Raw genomic sequence first — 21,376 nt, forward strand, 5'->3', positions numbered from 1 at the left:
TGCGTTACCATGGGGACTGGTTAGAAAGGAGACAGTACGCAGAAAACAACGTGATATATATATGTGTGTGGATATCCCAGCCCAGGTTCTGATCCACGAAAAGTAACTTGGGGGTAGTGATAAGTTCTATGAACAAAATGAAATGTAAGGCTAGAGAACACAGAATGAGAAGGGAATGGATAGCTCAGGTATTTTAGACTCGGTGGCCAGAGAAGCCTCTGACTTCCCTTTGCAGACCTGATTGACACAAGGAAGCAAAGCTTGCCAGAACAGTGGGGGTGATGGCAGCAAGGGGGTGCATGTGAGGTAGAGCTCAAAGCCAGGGTCAGGCCCTAAGCTGGAAGTGTGAAAACAGAGTCAAGACCATAGACTTTAAAGTCACCTTCATCTAGCGTGACCTGAAACAAGTTCCTTATCCTCCGTGAGCCTCATTTTTCTCCTCTATGAGATGAAGCCGAGGTGGTCAAGCTGACTATAGATGATCTAAATAACGTGACGTGGCATTTGGTGGACACGCAGTTGTGGGACTAGTTACTATTTAATAAAAATAGTCCCCTGAACAGGGAGTCAACTGTATCTACTTTAGGAATGGGAATTTTTACCTACAAACAAATGTGGCCAGACTCTTTATAACTCTTCCTTCTACTTCTTTTTTTATCATCTCCAGTGCCTATCCATGCTTTCTTTTAATTCTGAAGAGAATAGATTTTAGTTCCTGTTCAAATGTTTCATTTTCACACAATTCTGCTAAATCACCACACTGAAACAGCAATACCTAACTAGTTTCATGCATCAAGGCAAATGGCTCAGGAAACTACTGCCATACAAGGTAGTGCCATGTAAATTATTCTGCCTTATTTAGAATCCCAAATTCAAAATAGTCAATAACAGAATTTGATGAAAATAACATTAAGTATACCCTGATCATTCACATAGACATTTTGTGTTAGTTATTATTTCAAGGTCCTCCAACTTTGGCCATTCATCCTCTTTATTTCCAAAACCCAAAGTGGATAGCAATAGAGATCTAATTCATCTTTTTCAGAAATGTGAATTAGGCAATGCTCTGTTATCAGAAAGAGTGATTTATAGAATCAAGACATGGACTGGAGTCCGTCCTGTGTCAGTGGCAGGTCCCTAAACCTCTCCTGCTCTCAGAATCATGCTGTAGCACATGGAGACAACACCACCGGCCTGTTTCACAAAACAGTCGGAAGCCATCAAATGAGATGATACAGAAAAGCTTTCTGAAAACTGTAAAGCACTCAGTAAATGTCAGGAGCTGTTCTTTACAAGTATTTTTTACTATGATGCCACCCTAACCAGAAATTATACTTCAAGTAACTGGGAAACTGTATAAAATGGTCCTATATAAATAGCTTCTGAAATGGTAATGACAATTATGAATGTCTAATGATGGCTTAATTAAGATATAATGAAAAACTGAAATTACTTTCAGAATAGTTAGGTTAGTAAGGTAGAAATTTTTTCGTTCCCAACACCCCAGTAAAGAATTCAAATAAAAGGTACTGACAGTTTAGAGGGTAAACTTCCTGTATCCTGATGAAGCTGGATATAGAAATTATTAACACATTATATATCACAAGTTCAAAGTTGAAAGCATTTAAGATAGCTGTTTATGAGAACAGTTTCTGCAATCTAGCCACATTTAATGGTATTATTCCTCTACCGTCAATTTTTTTCTCTGTATTTAAAGCACATGATAAACCTGAAATTTCCTTTTCTACTGCAGCATTCTCTATTCACAGCCTCGTAACACTGTCTTAAGAAATTGCCCCATAAAGCACAATTTAGCCTCTTTTTCTAGGCCCAAACTCTCTAACGGACAGTTGGGTTATGGTAGTTACAGATGACAATGTTTACTAAAGGTTTCAAAAAAGTTTCAGTCTGAGAAATTTTAAATCTTGCCTACTGAAATGATACTACTGAAATGAAAGCTCTTTATTCACTAGCAAAATTCTAAATTCTGCACAGGCCTAATTAAAATACTTCAGAGAATCAGCTTTTTAAAACAGCATCTAAAATTAATTCTTTCTTACCATTGATCCAAAATGTAATTTCTAATTTTCAAATAGCGTTCTGGTGTTTTAGCTTGACGACCCTCAAAAAATTCAGGAATTGCTTGTTTTTCTTCTTCTTGAATGGTATTTCTATCTATTTCTACTTCCTGTTCTGGTGGCTTAAGCTCTTCTTCCTCGTGGCTTTCCTCCACCACTTGGCAAGAAGAATGAAAAAGCATTTCATTACCACTCAAATCTTTCTGAATTTCACAAGGTTCTGGAGAAGGCAACCGCCTCGTATCATCTATCATTCCACTTCCATCATGCTCATTACAATTTTGCATCAGTTTATTACATCTCTGATTATTTAAATCAGCTGATTTGTTGTCACTGTTGCTCTGTTTTTCAGTCCACAATGTAATTTCTGAGCTTGAAAGTTTTTTGGTTTCATCTTGCTTTACATTCTGAAGATAGTGCCTGGAAGATTTATAAAAGGGAGCTTTCTGGCTGTCTGAAGCAATGGATTCTCCGTGATTGGTTCCCTGCATTTTGCTATCAGGAAGGTCTACTAAGAGACTGCGGCTAGAATTCTTTGGGGGTGTTTGAGAAGACGACTCATCCACTTCATCTGTGATGTCTACTTCCTCATCATCGGATAACTTTTCGATTCTTACAGCATTCAAGTTGGGGTCAGCACGTCCCCTTAGACACGACGATGCCCAGGCCTCTGTCCCTGTGCCTTCATTTCTCACCTGAGGATTACCGCTGCTCTTCTGCTTGGCTGTTTCTGTCTCTGGACCCCATTTTACCTTGTTAAAATCAGAATAAAACCCCAATATTAAGATTTTAAAATGTAATGACTGGCACAAAAAGCAAGATAAATACAAAGCTATTAAACTGAGTACTTGTGAATGGTACATTACACCTTTAATGTGCTTTTCCTCCAAGGGTTTACACCTGCATTTTAAATTTCTATAAATACATTCATGGACTGGTGATTTTTAGTAATCAAATAATCATGATTTATATGTAACTACTACTTATTTTTCACTGTTAAAGTAGGGATCTGGCTCAGATCAAATGTAGAGAATGAACTGGTAACTATCATAGTAAGCTGTTCTATAAGATATTAAGATTTCTAAAGGCTTATTTCTCAGAATGTTTGATACCTCAGCTGGTCATTTCTTACAATGCTAAAATAATACTTAACTTCAGGATACCTTCACTTAGTAAACTAAAACCATTTTCATTTAAATACAGGGATAACAGAAACAAATTGTTTTTTTGCAGGTTCACTTAATGCAGCTCCAATATTATAGAACTTATATTTCCAAGCCATGAAATTATCTTCCATATCTTGTTATCACAGACACCAATATCTGGCAATATAACAAGGAAAAGATAATGGAAGTCACTAAGCAAATGTAATTTGAAATAAAATCTTTATTTTATTTATTTATTTTTAGAAACAGAGTCTCACTTTATCGCCCTTGGTACAGTGTCGTGGTGTCACAGCTCACAGCAACCTCCAGCTCTTGGGCTTAGGCGATTCTCTTGCCTCAGCCTCCTGAGTAGCTGGGATTACAGGCGCCTGTCACAACACCCGGCTATTTTTTTATTGCAGTTTGGCTGGTGCCAGGTTCAAACCCGCCACCCTCAGTATATGGGGCCAGCGCCCTACTCACTGAGTCACAGGCACCATCCTGAAATAAAATCTTTATATACAAAGTTTTTGAGAAGCCTTATAAATAACTGACATATCTGACAGCTCTCAGAAAGAGAATGCCACACCCATCTATTTGAGGTTAACTGGTTTACTATGTAGAAAATGAAAGGGCAACAGGAAGGAAAAAGAGATGTGCAAACACAGCCTGAAATTGAAATCGTCTTTAATAACCCTGCGTTCTACTTGAAGTCTCCTGTTTATAATTGCAAAAAATTCATATGAAATTAGATGTATTAGATTTCATAATATATTAATGTCTATTATAATCTCAAAAATGTATCCTTCTACCCTAGGTCTACAAGTAAACCTGGAATCCCAAGATATACCACATGTTCCAGGTTTATAAGCACAGGAATAAGAAGAACCAAGTTAAGCTTTACTCTGTTCCTTAATACCTCAACCTTAGTGAGCTGCCTAGAAAATGTTCTTCTTTGGTTATAAGAGAGAGCAGATGATGATGTATGATGAATGAATTCCATTAACTACTACCTACGTCCAGCTAACCCTAAGACAAATCTTTTATTCAGAGTAGAGCCCATTATTTATAATAAAACACCAATTTAATCTAAGATACTTCCAAATTTTATATGGTTAAGTTTCTAGAGCTTAAACAGAACATATACCAAAATTCTAAATACAATAGTAAATGTTGAATACAGTAGAAATTACCTGAAATATTAAGGAACTAGACCACAACTACACTTTTCTTTACACTGCAATTAAAGTTTCAGACAATTCTTCGTAACAATGGCAAAAATTTCACTGCTATTAAACAGATTTCAGAATAATGATAGCATTTATGTTCCCTGAGCTCCAATAATTCTTAGAGTTCCTATAATGCAAATATTTTAAAAAGAAATTTTCCAGAGGAAACAATAAGACCTCTAAGAGTTTTCTCTTTAGAACACAATTTGTTTTATGTTTTTGAGCAATTAATATTTTGTCCTTCTATTTAACTTCATGAAATTAAGTGTAATAAAATGATAACTCATTTAACAGCAACACTCAAAACACTGAAGGTATGCTCTGAGGTTTCGAATGAATCACCTGTATAGTATTATTTGGGCATAAAATACTTTCACTATAAAACTTTAACATGAGTTAAAGACGTATTTCTGCTCTAATTTTGTCTATTTTAGATATTATCATTATTATGATATTTTTATTCTGCTTACCTTGTTTTTTATTGTTTGAGATTCATTGAAGATACAGAGAATTAGGTTATACTGACTGTGGTTGTTAGGTAAAGTCCCTCATATCCTGCTTACCTTATTTTTAAAATACTGTCTGGCATGACTCTTCACTTGTAAAACAGTGCGACTTCCAACTAGCTTTGCAATTTTGGTCCACCTTCGGCCAAATTTAGCCTATGTTATCAAAATGGAAAAAAAATGCTTTTGATTAACTTACTTATGAATATTCCAAGCAACTGCCACATATTAAAAAATATTTTAAAAGCCTCCATCTTTATTAACTTTCTAAAGCATACAATGAAGCCTTCTATGCAGACTGTGCTCATAAAATCAAAGCCCACCACTACGGAATATTGACTGCAACGATTTACGAATTCCTTTAGAAAAAAACAAAAAAACAGCTAAATGAAGACGTACCGCTTCTATTCCCTGACCGTCTGAATCCCTACTGCACGTGACGATGTTACAAATCTAAAATAACTTTTTCAAATAAATGAGTGACTGAAATTGAGGCAGAGTATGTTTTCCACTTAAATGATCAACTGAACATGTTCCCTGCGAATTTCTCAATATTTTTTATTTTAACCAAAATTTTTTATCTTGCAATATTCATTAGACGTATCATAGCAGAGACTTTTGCTCTATACAGATGTCACAGTGAAAGCTAAAAGACTGAAATACAAAAGAGGCTGACCTCCAACTAATGCCTCCTGACACCCTTCTGGCATCAAAGGCAATTCACCTCCTAACACTGAAGTGGCAAAGGGAAAAAACTGAGCACTCAGGGAACTCCTGTGCATTCTAAAGTACAGAAAAGTACACATGTAATTTCAAAGGTAAAAGGAATTTAGTATCAAGTCTAACTATTACCTAATACTGTACACAAATCCTTTATATAATATTCTCAATATAGGATACCACCTAGCTCAACAATTCTAATTTTTTAGAATTCTTAAAACTAAGAAAAACAAAAACTAGACACAACTCTGAAAGTTGACCCCAGCGTCAGATTTACAGGTTAGGCAGTAACCTGTAAATGCCTTACGGTAGCAAATCATCTTCAAAGAACTGACTTAAATGATAAACCTTAATTTATAAACTTATTTCTGATATTATTAGAAAATCTGATGACAATTTCTTAAAACTCTAAGTACTTCTGGGAAAATTATTAAGTATAAATTAATTACTTAAGATTGCTCTTAGCACCTAGCTGAGATCAACTTAACTGAAGAACTAGTTATCTCTATTATGGGATATAGGCAAGTTAAGTAACTCGGTAGTGTAGAACACTTCTAGAGACAGGAGAGATCCAGAGAAATTGTGTTGAATTGGACAGTAGGAGCTTGGGCACTAAGAAAATTGTGGAGAGGACACCAACAAGAAGAGCAAAGAAGCCAGCGGTGGTGGGGCAGGCCTCTGGCCCCAGCTAAGGCGGGGATGGGGTACGGGCAGGGAACGTGGGGAGTGTAGAGGCAAAAGGAGATTGCTTGAGCCCAGGAGTTCAAGTTCAGCTTAGGCAACATAGTTAGACCCCATCTCTAAAATTAATAAATAAATATATCGAGGTGCAAAGAAAACCTTTCACCAATTTCAAAATAGAGCAAAGGGGCAGTTGTATGCTCAAGAAAGGGAAGGAAAAATCTTTCTTCAATGTTCTGCACCACAAAACTCCCTTCAAGCCTGAGAGAATTCCGTCTTTATAAGCAAGCTACACCAATAGATTAAAAGGGCTGGGAACACACCAACTCCATGCTTCCTGCATGGAAAACATTCAAAGTTTAATGTTTTCTTAATGTACACAGATTTTTACATATCCTTATATAAATAAATATACATTTGCTTATATATAGACAAAATACTCTGGAAGGGATGTCACTGGTGACCTCAGCAAAGAGAAATGAAGGCCGCCAAAAAAGTGAGAGTACTGAACACCCTATAAATCCAGGAGCCTTTTGAACTTTAAACCATGCGAATGTCATCCCCATAACTACCACCAATAATCTAAAAAACGAGCCTTAAATTCATAACTCATTTGCATATACATGCATATACATATTTGGTCTTTGATATGGGGCAAAACACCAAAGCTGTCAGCAATCTTAAATAAATGACTGATTAAGGTTAGATTATATAAATGATAATCATGCAAAAGACTGAGATAAAAATATAAAAAACATCAACAATACAGGAACAAAAACTCTAGATAGTTTATATATTTATATAAGATCATAGAGCATACAGATATCATGGTGTTAACTAGAAAAATACAATTAACATTTCATTTCTTATCATCTGTAGAGTTATTAACAATATTTCAATTAGCATTCATGAATCTTACATAAATATAATGTGAATATTCTACTATAAATACATGTAGTATACAAATACACATAATTTTAAAATTAATTAGAACAATACTGGGTAATATGCACTTTAAAGGAAAAGATTATTACCTAATTTGACAGTAGAAATATAAGAATTCTGAATATTAAAGAGTTTTTCAAAATTAGAAATTGGCATATGTATTTTTTCCATTATTTATAACTTATGGACATTTAAATAGCTCTCAGTGCAGTCGACAGTCACGTGAAGGAAATGTGTCTGGTCTTCATTTACATCCACTGAAATATCAGACTGTGTACACAATGCCAAGTATCTGAATAAAGACTCAGCTAATTACTCAATTTCAAATACACAAGTTTTTGTTTTGAGAACATCAGAGCATTAAATAAGTTTGCCTTTTAATCCAGGTAGTTGGTGTCATGTATACAGATGTAGCTCAACTTCTTGGACTTCATTAATACCAAAAAGTGTGAAAACTATATGCTTAAATCTATTTTAGTACCTTAAATATAAATTGAAAGGAATTCTCCTGTACTACACTATACACGTCATTACTTTACAGAAAAACTAAAGGTGTTAAATTTGTAATTAAAAAGAAAATTCCAGTCTTTATAAATTATCTTAACCTTATTAACTCTATCAATATTTGCGTCTAGCACCATTTTACTAGAAATTAAAAATTGCTCTATTTACCAGCCCTTGTTCAAACAGCTCTTTTTCTTCTATGGTCCACTTTACTGAGTAACTGGCTGGTTTTGTAGGAGAGTGTGCCCTGAGGGGAAAAAAGGAATTGCAAAAAAAAATGTCTGAAATGGAACATTCCATATTTATGTAGCTAAAGGTTACAGATAGCCATGGGCTAAATTCAATACTTTGAGTCTAAGAATTAAAAAACAAAGAACAAAAAAAAGAAGAAAGCTGCAGACTCTACCTGGGGGGAGAGATCTACCCTGTCCATTCTCTAGTTCAGGATGATAGGAGCCCCAAAGAAACCATCCCTGGGTCTGAGTGAGGCTAACACCAAAAGACATCAAAGGCAGTCAATGTGATAAAACACAAACCGGCTCCCTTAGGCGGGGTATGAAGCGCAGGCAATAACACATTCCCGATGTCTGAAAGGCACGTGAGAATCCCAGCTGGTCCAGAAATGCTACGTCTTTACTACTCTCATGCAAATCCATCTAAATACTGAGCCAGAAAAGACTCAAAAAACTAAGGCATCACATTTATTGTTTTTAAAGTTCATTATCTTAAGAAATTAAAAATAAAATAGTGATGATGTTCACTAATTTAAGTAAGCTATTAATCTATTAATTTCATTTTATTGTTGTTTATTCAGCAAAATACAAAAGCCAAAGGCTCCTCAGTGCTCAAGCTCTTGGGTAACTGCAAATATGCATTCTTTAAGAGATCATAAACGGTCAAGTCTATAAAATGCTAAATAAAGTCAAAATGTTTTCAATTATAGCAAAAAGATATTTTTAAAATAGTTAATTTTTCTAAATAATTTTTGAAAGCCACAAAACTAAAGGAAAAATTTGTTGAAAACAACTGAAAATTAACTGACAGAGCAATAGAAATCAAGTCAATTCCTAATATATTAGATAATAGCTTAACATTTTTTCCACAAATCCCTAGGAAACTATCTTTTCCATAATCTGACAGAATCACCTATGTAGGGCCATAGATGAAATTCTGGCAAGTAAATAATATCATAAAACTATACTCATAGCATTCCAACATCTGCACAAAAAAAAAATTCTGTTTTTATATTTAATGTTTTTTATAGCTCAAGGTCAAGAGGGATTTTCCACAGGCTGACTATGATATTTTTAAAAAATTAAAAATTCTCCCATAATTTTTGACTAATCATAAGGGTTTTAAAAATAAAAAACTGTAAGTACCTACATGATTTTTGCTGTTTTCTGCAGACTGCACCACATGAAAAAAGAAAATAAGGAAGTGTATGAAGTATCTAAAAATACAATCCAGACTTTAAAAAGTATTATAAATTGATGTTACCTCTTCACGTATTTTTTATCACCTTCCTTTTGATCAAGCCAGAATTTTTCTGGTAGTGATTTTTTAGATAAATAATACCTGTGTAATTATTAAGGAAACTTTTTAAGCAATATTAAAGTCATATAATTTTTATGCAACTTATACAAAGTAGGCACTCTTAGACTAATGAAAGTCATATTTGAATTCAAGTTAAACCAATTCCTCTCAAAGCCCCAGGTCAGCAAAACTTACATTAAACATGCTTATACTTCACAGGGTTGTTACATGGATCGACAACAGGTAAAATCAAGTAACACGGTGCTTGCAAAAAACATGTGCTATATAAATGCTAGTTTCCCTTATCGTCCCTATTAAAAGTAGCTAACTGAAGACCTAGCTTCATATATAGAAATGTCATAAATGACAGTGATTGGTTGTCCAAGGCAATTTGGGAGTATTTGTTTTCCTGTTTCTAGGGTAACACAGAAAATAGTTCAAGGATCTTCTCTTCCCTAAAAAAATGACAAACATTCACCAAATCGGCCAGGAGCACCTCCCTTTCAAAAGTTCTTATAACTAGCTTCAAGAAATACTGTTGGATTAGTCTCAGACACGCTTCACTTAAGAAATACTTCTTGACTATATAGTGTATATGTCAGGTACTATGCTACAAGAAAACATTATTCCTATCCTGTAAATCAGGGATTTTCAACCAATGTGCCATAGGAGGACCTTAGGTATGCTGCAAGAATTTTTAAAGATCATTAATTATATTTTGAAAGAGGTTCAAAGCATAGTAAGTATATTCTTTTTTTCCCCTCTTTTTTTGATGAAATTTTAGTATGCGGAAGTTTAACTATAGGTTTAAGTGCCATGAGATAAAAACACTGTTCTAAATGCTCACATATAACTTTTACTCATTATTTGTTTTTCTATCTGGAAGCAAACAAGTGATTACTAAGTGCCCATTCATCTAGAATTACACTGTAGCCATTAACTACTCAACTTTTCAACTCTTAAAACATGGTTTGCATAAACTGAAATGTACAATAAGTATAAAACACACTGGATTGAAAGACTTAGTACAAAACAATGTATGTAAAATATTAATGTTTTAATATTAAAATGATAATATTTAAAATATATTGGGTTAAATCATATATTATTAAAATAATTTCCTCTGTTCTGGTTTTAAATGAGGCTACCAGAAAATTTTTAATTATATGTGACTCTATTGAACAGCAATAATCTAGGCTATAATTGCAACGTGTGGGGAGAGTCAGAAAATAACACAATGAAATTAACTTATGAAAATTAAGGGTACAGATATACTCTAAATAGAGCAGAAGTCCTCAAACTTTTTAAACAGGGGGCCAGCTCACTGTCCCTCAGACCGTTGAAGGGCTGGACTATACTTTTTTTTTTTTTTTTTTTGGTGGTTTTTTTTTTGGCCGGGGCTGGGTTTGAACCCGCCACCTCCGGCATATGGCACCGGCACCCTACTCACTGAGCCACAGGCACCACCCGAAGGGCTGGACTATAGTTTAAAAAAAAATATGAACAAATTCCTATGCACACTGCACATATCTTATTTTGAAGTAAAAAAACAAAACGGGAACAAATACAATCACACCGCCCCATGTGGAGTTTGAGGACCCCTGCTCTAAAGTCAACATCACAAATCCATGAAATGCGGATGAATGCATTAAAAATAAACTACTCCTTATTAGACTATCATTAATAGTCTTTATTAATCATAACATCAGAAGTTCAATCCTCTCATTTACATACAAGAAAACTAAACCAAAGATAAGAACGCACATCTATTGAAAAAAAAAAAAAAATTTGCTTTGTACTTTTTATGTAGATTCTTCCCACATAACACCTGTAAATTATAGTTTTTTTTGTTTTTTTTTTTTTTTGTAGAGACAGAGTCTCACTTTATCGCCCTCGGTAGAGTACCGTGGCCTCACACAGCTCACAGCAACCTCCAACTCCTGGGCTGAAGCGATTCTCTTGCCTCAGCCTCCAGAGTAGCTGGGACTACAGGCGCCCGCCACAACGCCCAGCTATTTTTTGGTTTAGCAGTTCAGCCGGGGCCGGGTTTGAACCCGCCACCCTTGGTATATGGGGCTGGCGCCCTACCGACTGAGCCACAGGCGCCGCCCCAACACCTGTAAATTATAAAATGACAACTTTTACATGTTCTATTTCTGTATCCCTGGACAAATTAACTTCTCTGGGTTTCAGCTTATATAACTTTGCAAATGGGAAGTTTGGACTTAAGATTCTAAATGATTTAAATATTCTATCATTTCTACTCACTATTTAGATATTCCAAAAAGTTAGCTGACAACAGAAACTCAAAAATATTGAGTTATGAGTGGCACTGTGGCTCAGGGAGTAGGGTGCTGGCCCCATATGCCGGAGGTGGCGGGTTCAAACCTGATCCCGGACAAAAACTGCAAAAAAAAAAAAAAAACCAAACATTGAGTCAGATATCAGACAATTTAATGGTAAAACAGAACATGGTGGGAAAAAATGTTGCTTTTTGCATAAACATGATAGTATATAATAGCAGCCCAGGGCTGAATACAACCCATATAGTAAACAGTGGCCTCTTGTAATCATTAAAGGATACTCTTCTTCCAATAACATTTTCTCAATGACAGCTCTGTTCTCTTCACTGATGGTGCTATCCAGAGTCCAAGGCTATTAAAAAAGAGAATATACTTTTTTATTTACTGCTTTTTGAAATTAGCTTCTAAGTTTTGTTAAATAAAATTACATAGTAATGTGACTACAAGTCACAACAGCCACCATTTACTAAGCACACAGACATAGATCTTTGATTCTCATGGTAACAGTGACACAGCCATTAGTATGCATATTTGCACTGCTAGCATTGTAAGTGGAAGAGCAGAGCTTACACTCAAGTCTGTAGGATGCCAAGCCTCATGTGTCTACCCATTTTGAGGTAATAATGGCCACCAAGTACAAGAAACTATTTATTAAGCACTAGACATTTTGCTAGACACTTATCCTACTTCTTAAATTTACCACCATTCCTTTTTCCCCTCAGCCACAATCTCCATGAATGATCATACTCATTTCAGCTCTCAAAGTAAAACATTTTCAGCTCATATTTTTTTCTCCAAGCTCTAGATTGTTATATCCAACTGCCCACTCAAGATTTCCACATGAATTGGCTCAAAATAGAGCTCATCATCACATATCTCCGCCTGCTTCTCCTCATTTCCCAACTTTATAAAAGGCACTACTGACCAGTCACTACATTCTTCCATCTAGAAATCCAGAAATTATTGTAGCTTCATTTTTCCTCGACCCCCATATCGAATACATCAACCAGTTCTACTTCCGAAATAATTCAAACCCGTCCATTCTAGCCCTTCTGCTACCACCTCAGGCCAAGACCTCTTCAACAAGTGCGGCTTCGTTTACTGCCACTGTCTCTAAACTGGTTCCTTTGATTCTACCCTTGCTTCCCCACCATCTAATCTTCACCATGGTACCCAAATAAATTTTACAAAAATCAATTTACTCATCTGTATAAAATCTGTACAAAGTATTTTTTGTTTTGTTTTGAGCCTTACTTTGTAGCCCTCCGTGGAGTGCTGTGGTGTCACAGCTCACAGCAACCTCAAACTCTTGAGCTCCAGTGATTCTCTTGACTCAGCCTCCCAAGCAGCTGGGACTACAGGCGTCCGCCACAACATTCTATTTTTACAGAGACAGGGTCTCGCTCTTGGTCAGGATGGATGTACAAAGTGTTTTAATGATGCCCTAGTTTGCTTATAATAAAATCTAAACCCCTTAGCAAAATCTGACCCCAACCACCACATGACAAAACCCCAGCCTGCCTCTCCAGTCATGTCACACACCATCACTCTTCTTTTTCTCACCACCTTCTTGGACACTGGCCTTCAACTAGTGTTGAAGCTTTTGCACTTGTAGGTCTTCCTGCTTAGAACTTTTTTTTTTTTTAAGCGACAGAGTCTCACTCTGTTGCCCCCAGTAGAGTATGTGGCATCATAGCTGACAGCAACCTCAAGCTCCTGGGCTTAGGCAATTCTCTTGCCTCAGCCTCCTGAGTAGCTGGGACTACAGGCACCTGCCACAATGCCCAGCTATTTTTTGTTGCAGTTTGGCTGCGGCCGGGTTTGAACCCGCCATCCTCTATATATGGGGCCGGCGCCCTACTCACTGAGCCACAGGTGCCGCCCTGCTTAGAATTTTTTTTTCAACTGTTTCTGTACGCACCCTTTCCATTACTTTTCAGTTTACATCTTACCTCCTCAGGATTATTCTGACATCTTTATCTAAAGTAGGCTCCTACAACGTCTTACTTATTTCAGCAGCATCTTACTTATTTCCTTTATAATCTATAATTACTAGGTCTATTTATCACCCACCTGACTCCTCCTTAGACTGTAAGTCCTTTAAGAACCATGTCTATCTTCATTAGAGTTACATACTCCACACCTGGCCTAGTGTCTGGCACATAGTAAGTAGTACTCAATAAATAACTGCTAGAGAAGAAATGTATTCTGTGATAGCCCCCATTCTTTTCTTTAAGATAAAGAAACTGAGGCTTACAAATTTGAGAAGTGGTATAGGAAGAATATGTACCTAAATCTATCTGTCTCTAAAGCTATTTCTTAATAGGTCACTTTTCAAAGTGAAAAGAAGAGGTTTTATTTTTAAAGTAAGAAAGATAGTTCAACATATTATATCTGTAATTTCTGAGAACTGGCACGAAGTTTTAAAAAAGGCAATCTGGTCAATAAATAACAGCTTAATATACCTGATATTTTCATAAAATACTTACGATAAGGCCATTTTCCGTTCTCCATGATGAATCAAGATAGTGATCTTGTTGTAAAACTGATGCTGTATTTTCATCACTTCTGGAATAATTAAGAAAATGAATATATAAATGACATTATATCACCTGACTGGCAGGTCGTGGGTGTTAGGCAAATAGTTAGCTCCCTTCACCCCTTAACAAACAGATTTAAATTTAACATTGCAGAAATGCCTGCTCTACCTCTCTGACCTATGAACTACATAGTGATTTTAAGCTACCCTAGCTCCACTGCTAAACATCAAGTCTGACTGTTCACTTCTTTTGTTTTTCAAGAATAAACAATATCATGAGAAAAAAATACCATAAAGCAGTAACTACAACATGCTCTGTGACCACGAACCAACACTTCAAATTGTGCTAATGAGTACCGGTGTGTATACAGGAATTCAAATGTACAATAAAACCTTTTAACTGTATCTAAATCATAAAATCCACCATTAACAGCACTACCCTCAAAATAGAAAACACAAAACTAGATGGAAGAACAAAAACAAAAAATACTCAAAGGACGGTACAGTGAAGATGTAAGAAAAAACGTGATGTTTTAGTAACAACTCATAATATAAATAATGAAAAAATTAATTTAGGTTATTTGGGGGCTTTTTAACATCCATTGGGGATCAAACTTTGTTTATTCTCTCATTCTTTTCATTGAACTATTAAGACCTCTTTAAAGTTACATTGTTCATCTCATATTTGAAAAGGCTGAAGAATTAAGTGTTAGGGGACCCAATCTATGATATAATTAATTTAATATTTTGCTTTTGTATGTTCTAAGTTACAGCTTCTTATTTATTAAGTTATTGACTTTTCCAGATCTAGTCTAATGGTGAGAATTTTGTACCTCTTAGGCCACAAAACCTATCAACACATTTGAATCTTTAATTAATCCTACAGCAGTTATAATAAATTGTGGAATGAGCAGTTCTCTACGATGAACCAAAAGCATATTTTCTCTCAACTGCTGATGGCAAATACGTTAAAACTCAAAAATCAACTCTTATCTGGAAGAGGCTACCAAGAGGGGTAAATAAAAGATTCTGAGATTAGTATCAGCAAAAGGAAATCTGCGCAAATAACTAGGTCTGCCAAGAGTTTAGGAGATGGGATTACTATCACTTCAAGTTCATTGCAGAAATCTTTCATATAGTATTCCCCAGTAAAGATCAGCAACATTCATACCCTGGTGTATGTATCCAAACTACCTGGCTCAGCGCCTGTAGCTCAAGCGGCTAAGGCACCCAGCCACATACACTAGAGCTGGCGGGTTCGAATCCAGCTCAGGCCTGCTAAACAACGACAACTACAACCAAAAAATAGCCGGGCACTGTGGCAGGCGCCTGTAGTCCCAGCTTCTTGGGAGGCTGAGGCAAGAGAATCGCTTAAGCCCAAGAGTTGGAGGTTGCTGTGAGCTGCGATGCCACCACATTCTACCCAGGGCGATAGCTTGAGGCTCTGTCTCAAAAACAAACAAACAAAAAAAAACCTACCTGAATCTCCACAGGTACCAAAATTAACATGTTTAAGCCTAACATCACCTTTCCTCTCCTCGCGAATCTGCTTCTCTTCTTTCTTTCCCTATCACAGTCAAGGGCACCTCCATCTCCCTAGCTGTCTAGGCCAGAAACCTAAGCCTCGCCATTTTTCTTCACAAGGCACATTCCATCTGTTGCCAATCTATTGTTTCTCCCTTTTCCAAATCCAGTCCTCCCACTATGTCCACACCACCACTGAGGTCCTGTATTTTCAGACCTTATAATTTTCCTAGGTAAGTATAAGAGATAAAACTGACAAGCCATTCACCTTCCCGCCTTTATCTTTCTCTACTTACCTCCGTCTGACATATAAGTATGTTTACTGTCTGTCCCCTCCCACATGAATGTTAGCTCTAGAAAGCAGGAACATAGTTTAGATAACTGCTCTATACCCAGGGTCTGCCATGTAGAAGATACACAATCAATATTTGTTGCATAATGGAATGAACAAGGGAGGTGGGGCATGGATTACACAGGTCTCTAGCAGTTAAGGAATAAGGATTTTATCATAAAACCAACTGGGGAGTGAAAGGAATCAGATTTGAATGTAAGAAAGACTATTCTAACTGGAAGGAATAGAAGAGGAGCCAAGGAAACAAGGAGCATTAAGAGGGAGCAATTATAAAAATACTAAAGAAAGGCGACAGTAACTTATATACCGGGAACAAGCTGTGTTAATAGGAAGTGAATACATTTGAAAATATATATAGACAGAATGAACAGGTGCCTATAGGATGGGGCTGTGGAAGGAGGGAGGAGAGGAAAAGGAATGAAGTGTTTTGAGTGAATGGACGGATGTTAGCGCCATTTATCAAAGGCAGGTGGAGAAAGTTTATAAGCTGAGACTAAGATGTCCGTGGGAAATCCAAGAGAAGGCAGAGTCAGTAACTGGATAAAACGAGATAAAGCTCAGCGAAGAGAGATTTGGGTTGGTGACAGATTTGGGAAGCACAGGCATGTATTCAGTTTAGCATACTGTCATTCCCTAGGCAGGTCAAAACGGTCCAATGGTGGCAAAATTTCTTGTGGTTCAATCTAACAGATAGAAATCGAAGTCTTGAGAGATGGTATTACCAGGGACTGTGTGATGAGTGATGAGAAGTCCTGCGACAAAACTCCTCGCAATACCACAACTTACAGAACAAGCAAAAGAAAAGAATGGTGAGAAAGAATGGGAGGAAAAGTAGAGGGAAACCAAAACATTAGAAGAGGGAACCATCCTCTAACTCTGGCATCTAGCACTTAGCAAATTTAAAGTGTTTTATATTAATCCTCAAGGGTTCCACAGATGCTATCATTGCGTGTTAGCTATACACTTCCACTTACACTGTAATTTCATGATTGGAAACCAATACTATGGGCATCATTTACCAGAATATAATGTTAATGATGCTCCTTATAATAGTATAAGACAATGGCTCTGACCATCAGGAATTCATAACCTTTGTAATCCCGTTTGTATGAGACTAAGATTGCCACAGGTGCCACCAGTAAACCTAAATCTCAAGCAAAACAGGAAGAAAAAAGAAAGAAAAAGAGAAAGGGAGGAAAAATTAAACACAATCAGAAAAATTAAGATAAATCTATGGACGAGGCATACACCCAATGCCCTCAGACGATCTTTAATGTTTCCAAGGCCAACACAATTCTTTCTGGGCTATGGATAAGTCTCCCTGCCCACCTAGCTCATAGATATACTGTGAAAAGTAAATTAAATCAAGCATGCAAAAGCCACTTGGTCAAGATTTTAAATACCACAAGCACCGTAAATGGTTACTGTTAATAAGGTCTCCTTACTCATCTGCATAGTTCTGCTTTGTCTAAAGATTTGAGGGAGAAATGTCAGTATGAATTTAACTATCTCTTACATTTTTATAGTGCCTTACAGCCCACTATTCACTTTTAAACACACCATCTTAGTGCCTCATAGGCAGGATTTGCAATCGTTTCCCCAGTTCACAGAGGCCCTAATATTATGGTGAACTACACGAAATCGACACTTTATAAATCAAAAGTGGTCTAATATTGGCAATATCATATGGTTCAACAGAGTTAGGTGATCACAGTTAAACAACATAGTTGGCTGCACTTAGAAATCAGGCAGTCGGATTCATGGCCACTCTGGGCCTCTATTTTCGTACTCGGAAAACAAGAAGTCAAAGAGGATTCTGCTTCAAACTGAACTGGCCTGTTCTGCAGGAACTGTATTAAATTAAATGTGATCCATCACTGGATCCTCACAATACCATCTTTGAGGTTAACGGAATGGCAAAAAACACATCATTTGCAGAACACTGACAATACGTTGAAACACATCCCTCAATTATTTCATTTGAACTTCACATACTTAGGATTCTCAGTTTACCCGTGAGCGGTCTGAAGCTCAGACTAGTTAGGTGCCTTGCAAGCCAAGGTCACATTACTAAGTAACTGGTAGGAACAGCAAATAAAGAAGGAAAAATCTGGCCCACCTCCTGTAAATCAAGGTGCCTCTCAGAAAGTTTTCACAACTATCTCTGTGCAAGAAGGGATGGAACGACTCGCCCGAGGTCACACGGCTTACGGGCGAGCGAACAAGGGTCCCTGCGCTCAGTTCCTGTCCGTAGCTGCCCGTGTTCTAGTTATTGTCGGCGAGATTCTGGGGGAGATTCTGAGGTGGAGGGACTGGAAGTCGGAATCTAATTGCCTCAGCCAAGTGCAATGAGCCAGGAGAAATTATCATCCGGGTAAAAGGTGAAGGCGAATCTTCAGTACCTGAGCCCCAGGTACCCGCCCGCCGCGCTCAGAGCGAGCCGGCCGGGGGCGGCACCGCGCCTCCCAGGCCAACAGGAGAGTCCAGCCCAGCGGACAGGCTTCAGCTCCCCTGTCCCGTCCCCGACCTGTGGCCTTTGCAAGCCCCTCTCCTCTAATCCGCGCCCCTTCCCGTTCCGGCGAGACCCCGTCTCTTACGCCTCACCCTAGTTGTGCCGCCACGGCCACCACGTCTCCTTCGATATCCACATCCGCTTCTTCAGCCGCCATGATGAGACCTGACCCCGTCCGTCCTCCCGACAGATCCCGCGAGACGTGGAGGGCTCGGGGGCGGAACCAAATACGTCAAGGGGCGGGGTTATAGGCTCGTCCAGTCCCTCCCTGCGGGGAGGCGGAGCTTCTAAGGAAAGGCGCCCCCAGAGCCCAGGGGCGTGGCCATTTGAATTGGTTGACTTGCTCGGATTTGGGGAAGTGGCCCAGGCCTGAGCTCTTGAGAGCTTATGTTCTTGGACAATTTTTTTCTCACCTCACTCCTCTCATTTGTGAAATGCGGATACAGTGGCCAATATCTTTCTGGACTGATGGAAACGTCAAGCCAGAACTGCTTTGTGGACCTTGTAGGCCCTTACCTGCTACTAGTTATTTAAGAATGTCTCTTTCTCAGCACTCACATGAAGTCATTCACCATTTTACTTAAGTGTTGGACGACTTAAAGAAATTCAACAAATATTTAAGAATATAACTTAATGATTGTGTAATTTATTTTGTAGCAATCTTTACAATTTGAAGGTCACTCTCACGACCATTAATCCTTATAATAACCCTGTAAAATAGGCAGGGCTGGCATCAGCAATTATTCTTTATAGATGATGAAACTGAGGCTCAGAAAGCTGAAATAACTGACCAAGGGCAGACTGCCCAAGGTGTAGCTGGGGCTCTGGAACCAGGAGCATGAGCCAAACACTCACGTAGGGTAAAATTGTCCTTGATTACTAAGATACAGAATCTCAGGAACACAGGGAGACCATTCCCAAAGCCTGCCTTACTTTGAGAGTTCATAGAGTTCTTATACCTTCCCAAAAGTTACTGTTTTTAGCTATATATCATCCAGCCCTTTGATCTCTAGCTGAAGGACTCCGTGTTGTTACTTTCCCAAGCTGTACGGCTGGTGTTTTTAATTCAGTCCAGGGTCGCAATGGCCTTCATGGCGTTGCAATCAGGGGAATACTATCTGATAACTACTTAGATCATTAAGTAACCTTTACAGCTAAGAGGATATGGTGTTGAGGCTGTTTCTCCTCTTACAAGGGGACCCACCTGGTGTCAGCAGCTGAACAGCTAGGGTGAGGTGTAGAAACTGGGTCTCCCTGGGACAGGAAGGGGACTGGATGTGAGGACAGGGTTCTGGAAAGGCTGCAGGTCTGGTGAGGGACAAGGGGCCAAAAGTCTATCCACTGGATCAGAATCTGTTGTCTCAGACCTTGAGCTTCAAAGACAGAAGTAGGAACAGAACCCAGGCCTTGTTAACTCTATAGTGAGAGCTCTTTATGCCGAAATCACATCATTAGGAAATGTGCAGGATAAACACTATTTCTGTCAAGGAATTTATGGCTTCTCACAAAAGGAGATATGGCTTTTATGCATTCCTCTGCCTTAGTGGCTATCACTCATACCACTGTAATTGTTTGTCTGCCTCCCTGACTGAAATGTGAGTTTCTTAACGACAAAGACCACTAGTCCGTACACCACCAATAGTCATATGGTGTCTGACACATAGTAGGGGCTCAGTAAATGTTGAACAGATGCATAAATCAATTAATGAAATGAGCTCACGTCCCACACTAGTCTTAATTTGTCCCATCTCACCTTTGCCTGCTCTCAGGTCATAAAATGAACTTCAGTATGAATGTGACCACAGAAGATGGAAAGAGATTTCTAAAGAGGAAGATCCCAGTGCTCAGAAATTGAACTGTGTGAGGACCCATTCTCAGGTCACCCTGGGGTGCTGCTTCTGTTGTCAAAGGGCTTATCTAATGACCAGTCACGAAGGTGTCACATGCCTGGCACAGAGTGGGCACTTGAAAATATCTGCTGAATTTAGTTTAGAGCAAGGTTAGGGTTTCTTTTCTTTCTTTCTTTTTTTTGGAGACAGAGTCTCACTTTGTCACTCTCAATAGAGTGTGGTGGCATCATAGCTCACAGCAATCTCAAACTCTTGGGCTCAAGTGATTGTCTTGCCTCAGCCTCCTGAGTTGCTGGGATTACAGGTACCTGCTACAATCCCAGTTATTTTTAGAGACAGGGTCTTGCTCTTGCTCAGGCAAGTCTCCAACCTGTAAGCTCAGGCAATCCACTGGCCTTGGCATCCCAGATTCCTAGGATTACAGGCTTGAGCCATCGCACCCAGCCTATCTTCTCTTCTTTCTTTTCTTTTCTTTCTTTCTTTCTTTCTTCCTTCCTTCCTTCCTTCCTTCCTTCCTTCCTTCCTTCCTTCCTTCCTTCCTTCCTTCCTTTCTTTTTTTTTTTTTTAAGAAAGGGAACTTCTGTAATGGCTCACAGCATTCTCAAATTCCTGGGTTTAAGCAATCCCCCTGTCTCAGCCTCCTGAATAGCTGGAACTACAGGTGCCCTTTATGATGCTCAGCTAATTTTCTCTACTTTGAGTGGAGATAGAGTCTCACTCTTGCTCAAGCTGGTCTTGAACTACAGAAATCAAGGAAGCCTCCCAGAGTGCTAGGGTTATAGGTGTGAACTTCTGTGCCCAGCCATGGTTAGGGTTTCTTAAAAGCGTACATATGGACTAGGTAGTCAAAAGAAATATAGAATGGACATGCTTTTCACTGATCCTTAGCTAGCATGCAGGAATGGGGACCTCAGCAAGACTGATACATTGTGTCAGATGAAAATGGTGCCTCCCA

General features: G+C 38.2%; 1 protein-coding gene across 3 annotated transcripts in view; it reads right to left on the reverse strand.

Annotated features, from left to right (window-relative positions):
• The window catches only part of MYSM1 (Myb like, SWIRM and MPN domains 1), a 43,920-nt gene extending 25,170 nt beyond the window's left edge, over positions 1-18,750 (reverse strand). Inside the window, exons 1-8 of one of the 3 annotated variants that reach the window (XM_053576578.1) lie at positions 18,664-18,750; positions 14,134-14,212; positions 11,926-11,996; positions 9,306-9,383; positions 9,192-9,215; positions 7,977-8,055; positions 5,016-5,114; positions 2,061-2,830 (exon numbers count right to left, since the gene is read on the reverse strand). In XM_053576578.1, coding sequence (XP_053432553.1) covers positions 2,061-2,830; positions 5,016-5,114; positions 7,977-8,055; positions 9,192-9,215; positions 9,306-9,383; positions 11,926-11,996; positions 14,134-14,212; positions 18,664-18,728 — 1,265 coding nt within the window. In that variant the 5' untranslated portion in view covers positions 18,729-18,750. The remainder of the gene's footprint in view (positions 1-2,060; positions 2,831-5,015; positions 5,115-7,976; positions 8,056-9,191; positions 9,216-9,305; positions 9,384-11,925; positions 11,997-14,133; positions 14,213-18,663) is intronic. The other 2 variants (XM_053576579.1, XM_053576580.1) reach the window with 2 other exon arrangements.
• Between the last annotated feature and the right edge of the window lie 2,626 nt (positions 18,751-21,376).

Source organism: Nycticebus coucang, chromosome 22, assembly GCF_027406575.1.
Source record: "Nycticebus coucang isolate mNycCou1 chromosome 22, mNycCou1.pri, whole genome shotgun sequence".
In the NCBI taxonomy this organism is placed as follows: Eukaryota; Metazoa; Chordata; class Mammalia; order Primates; family Lorisidae; genus Nycticebus; species Nycticebus coucang.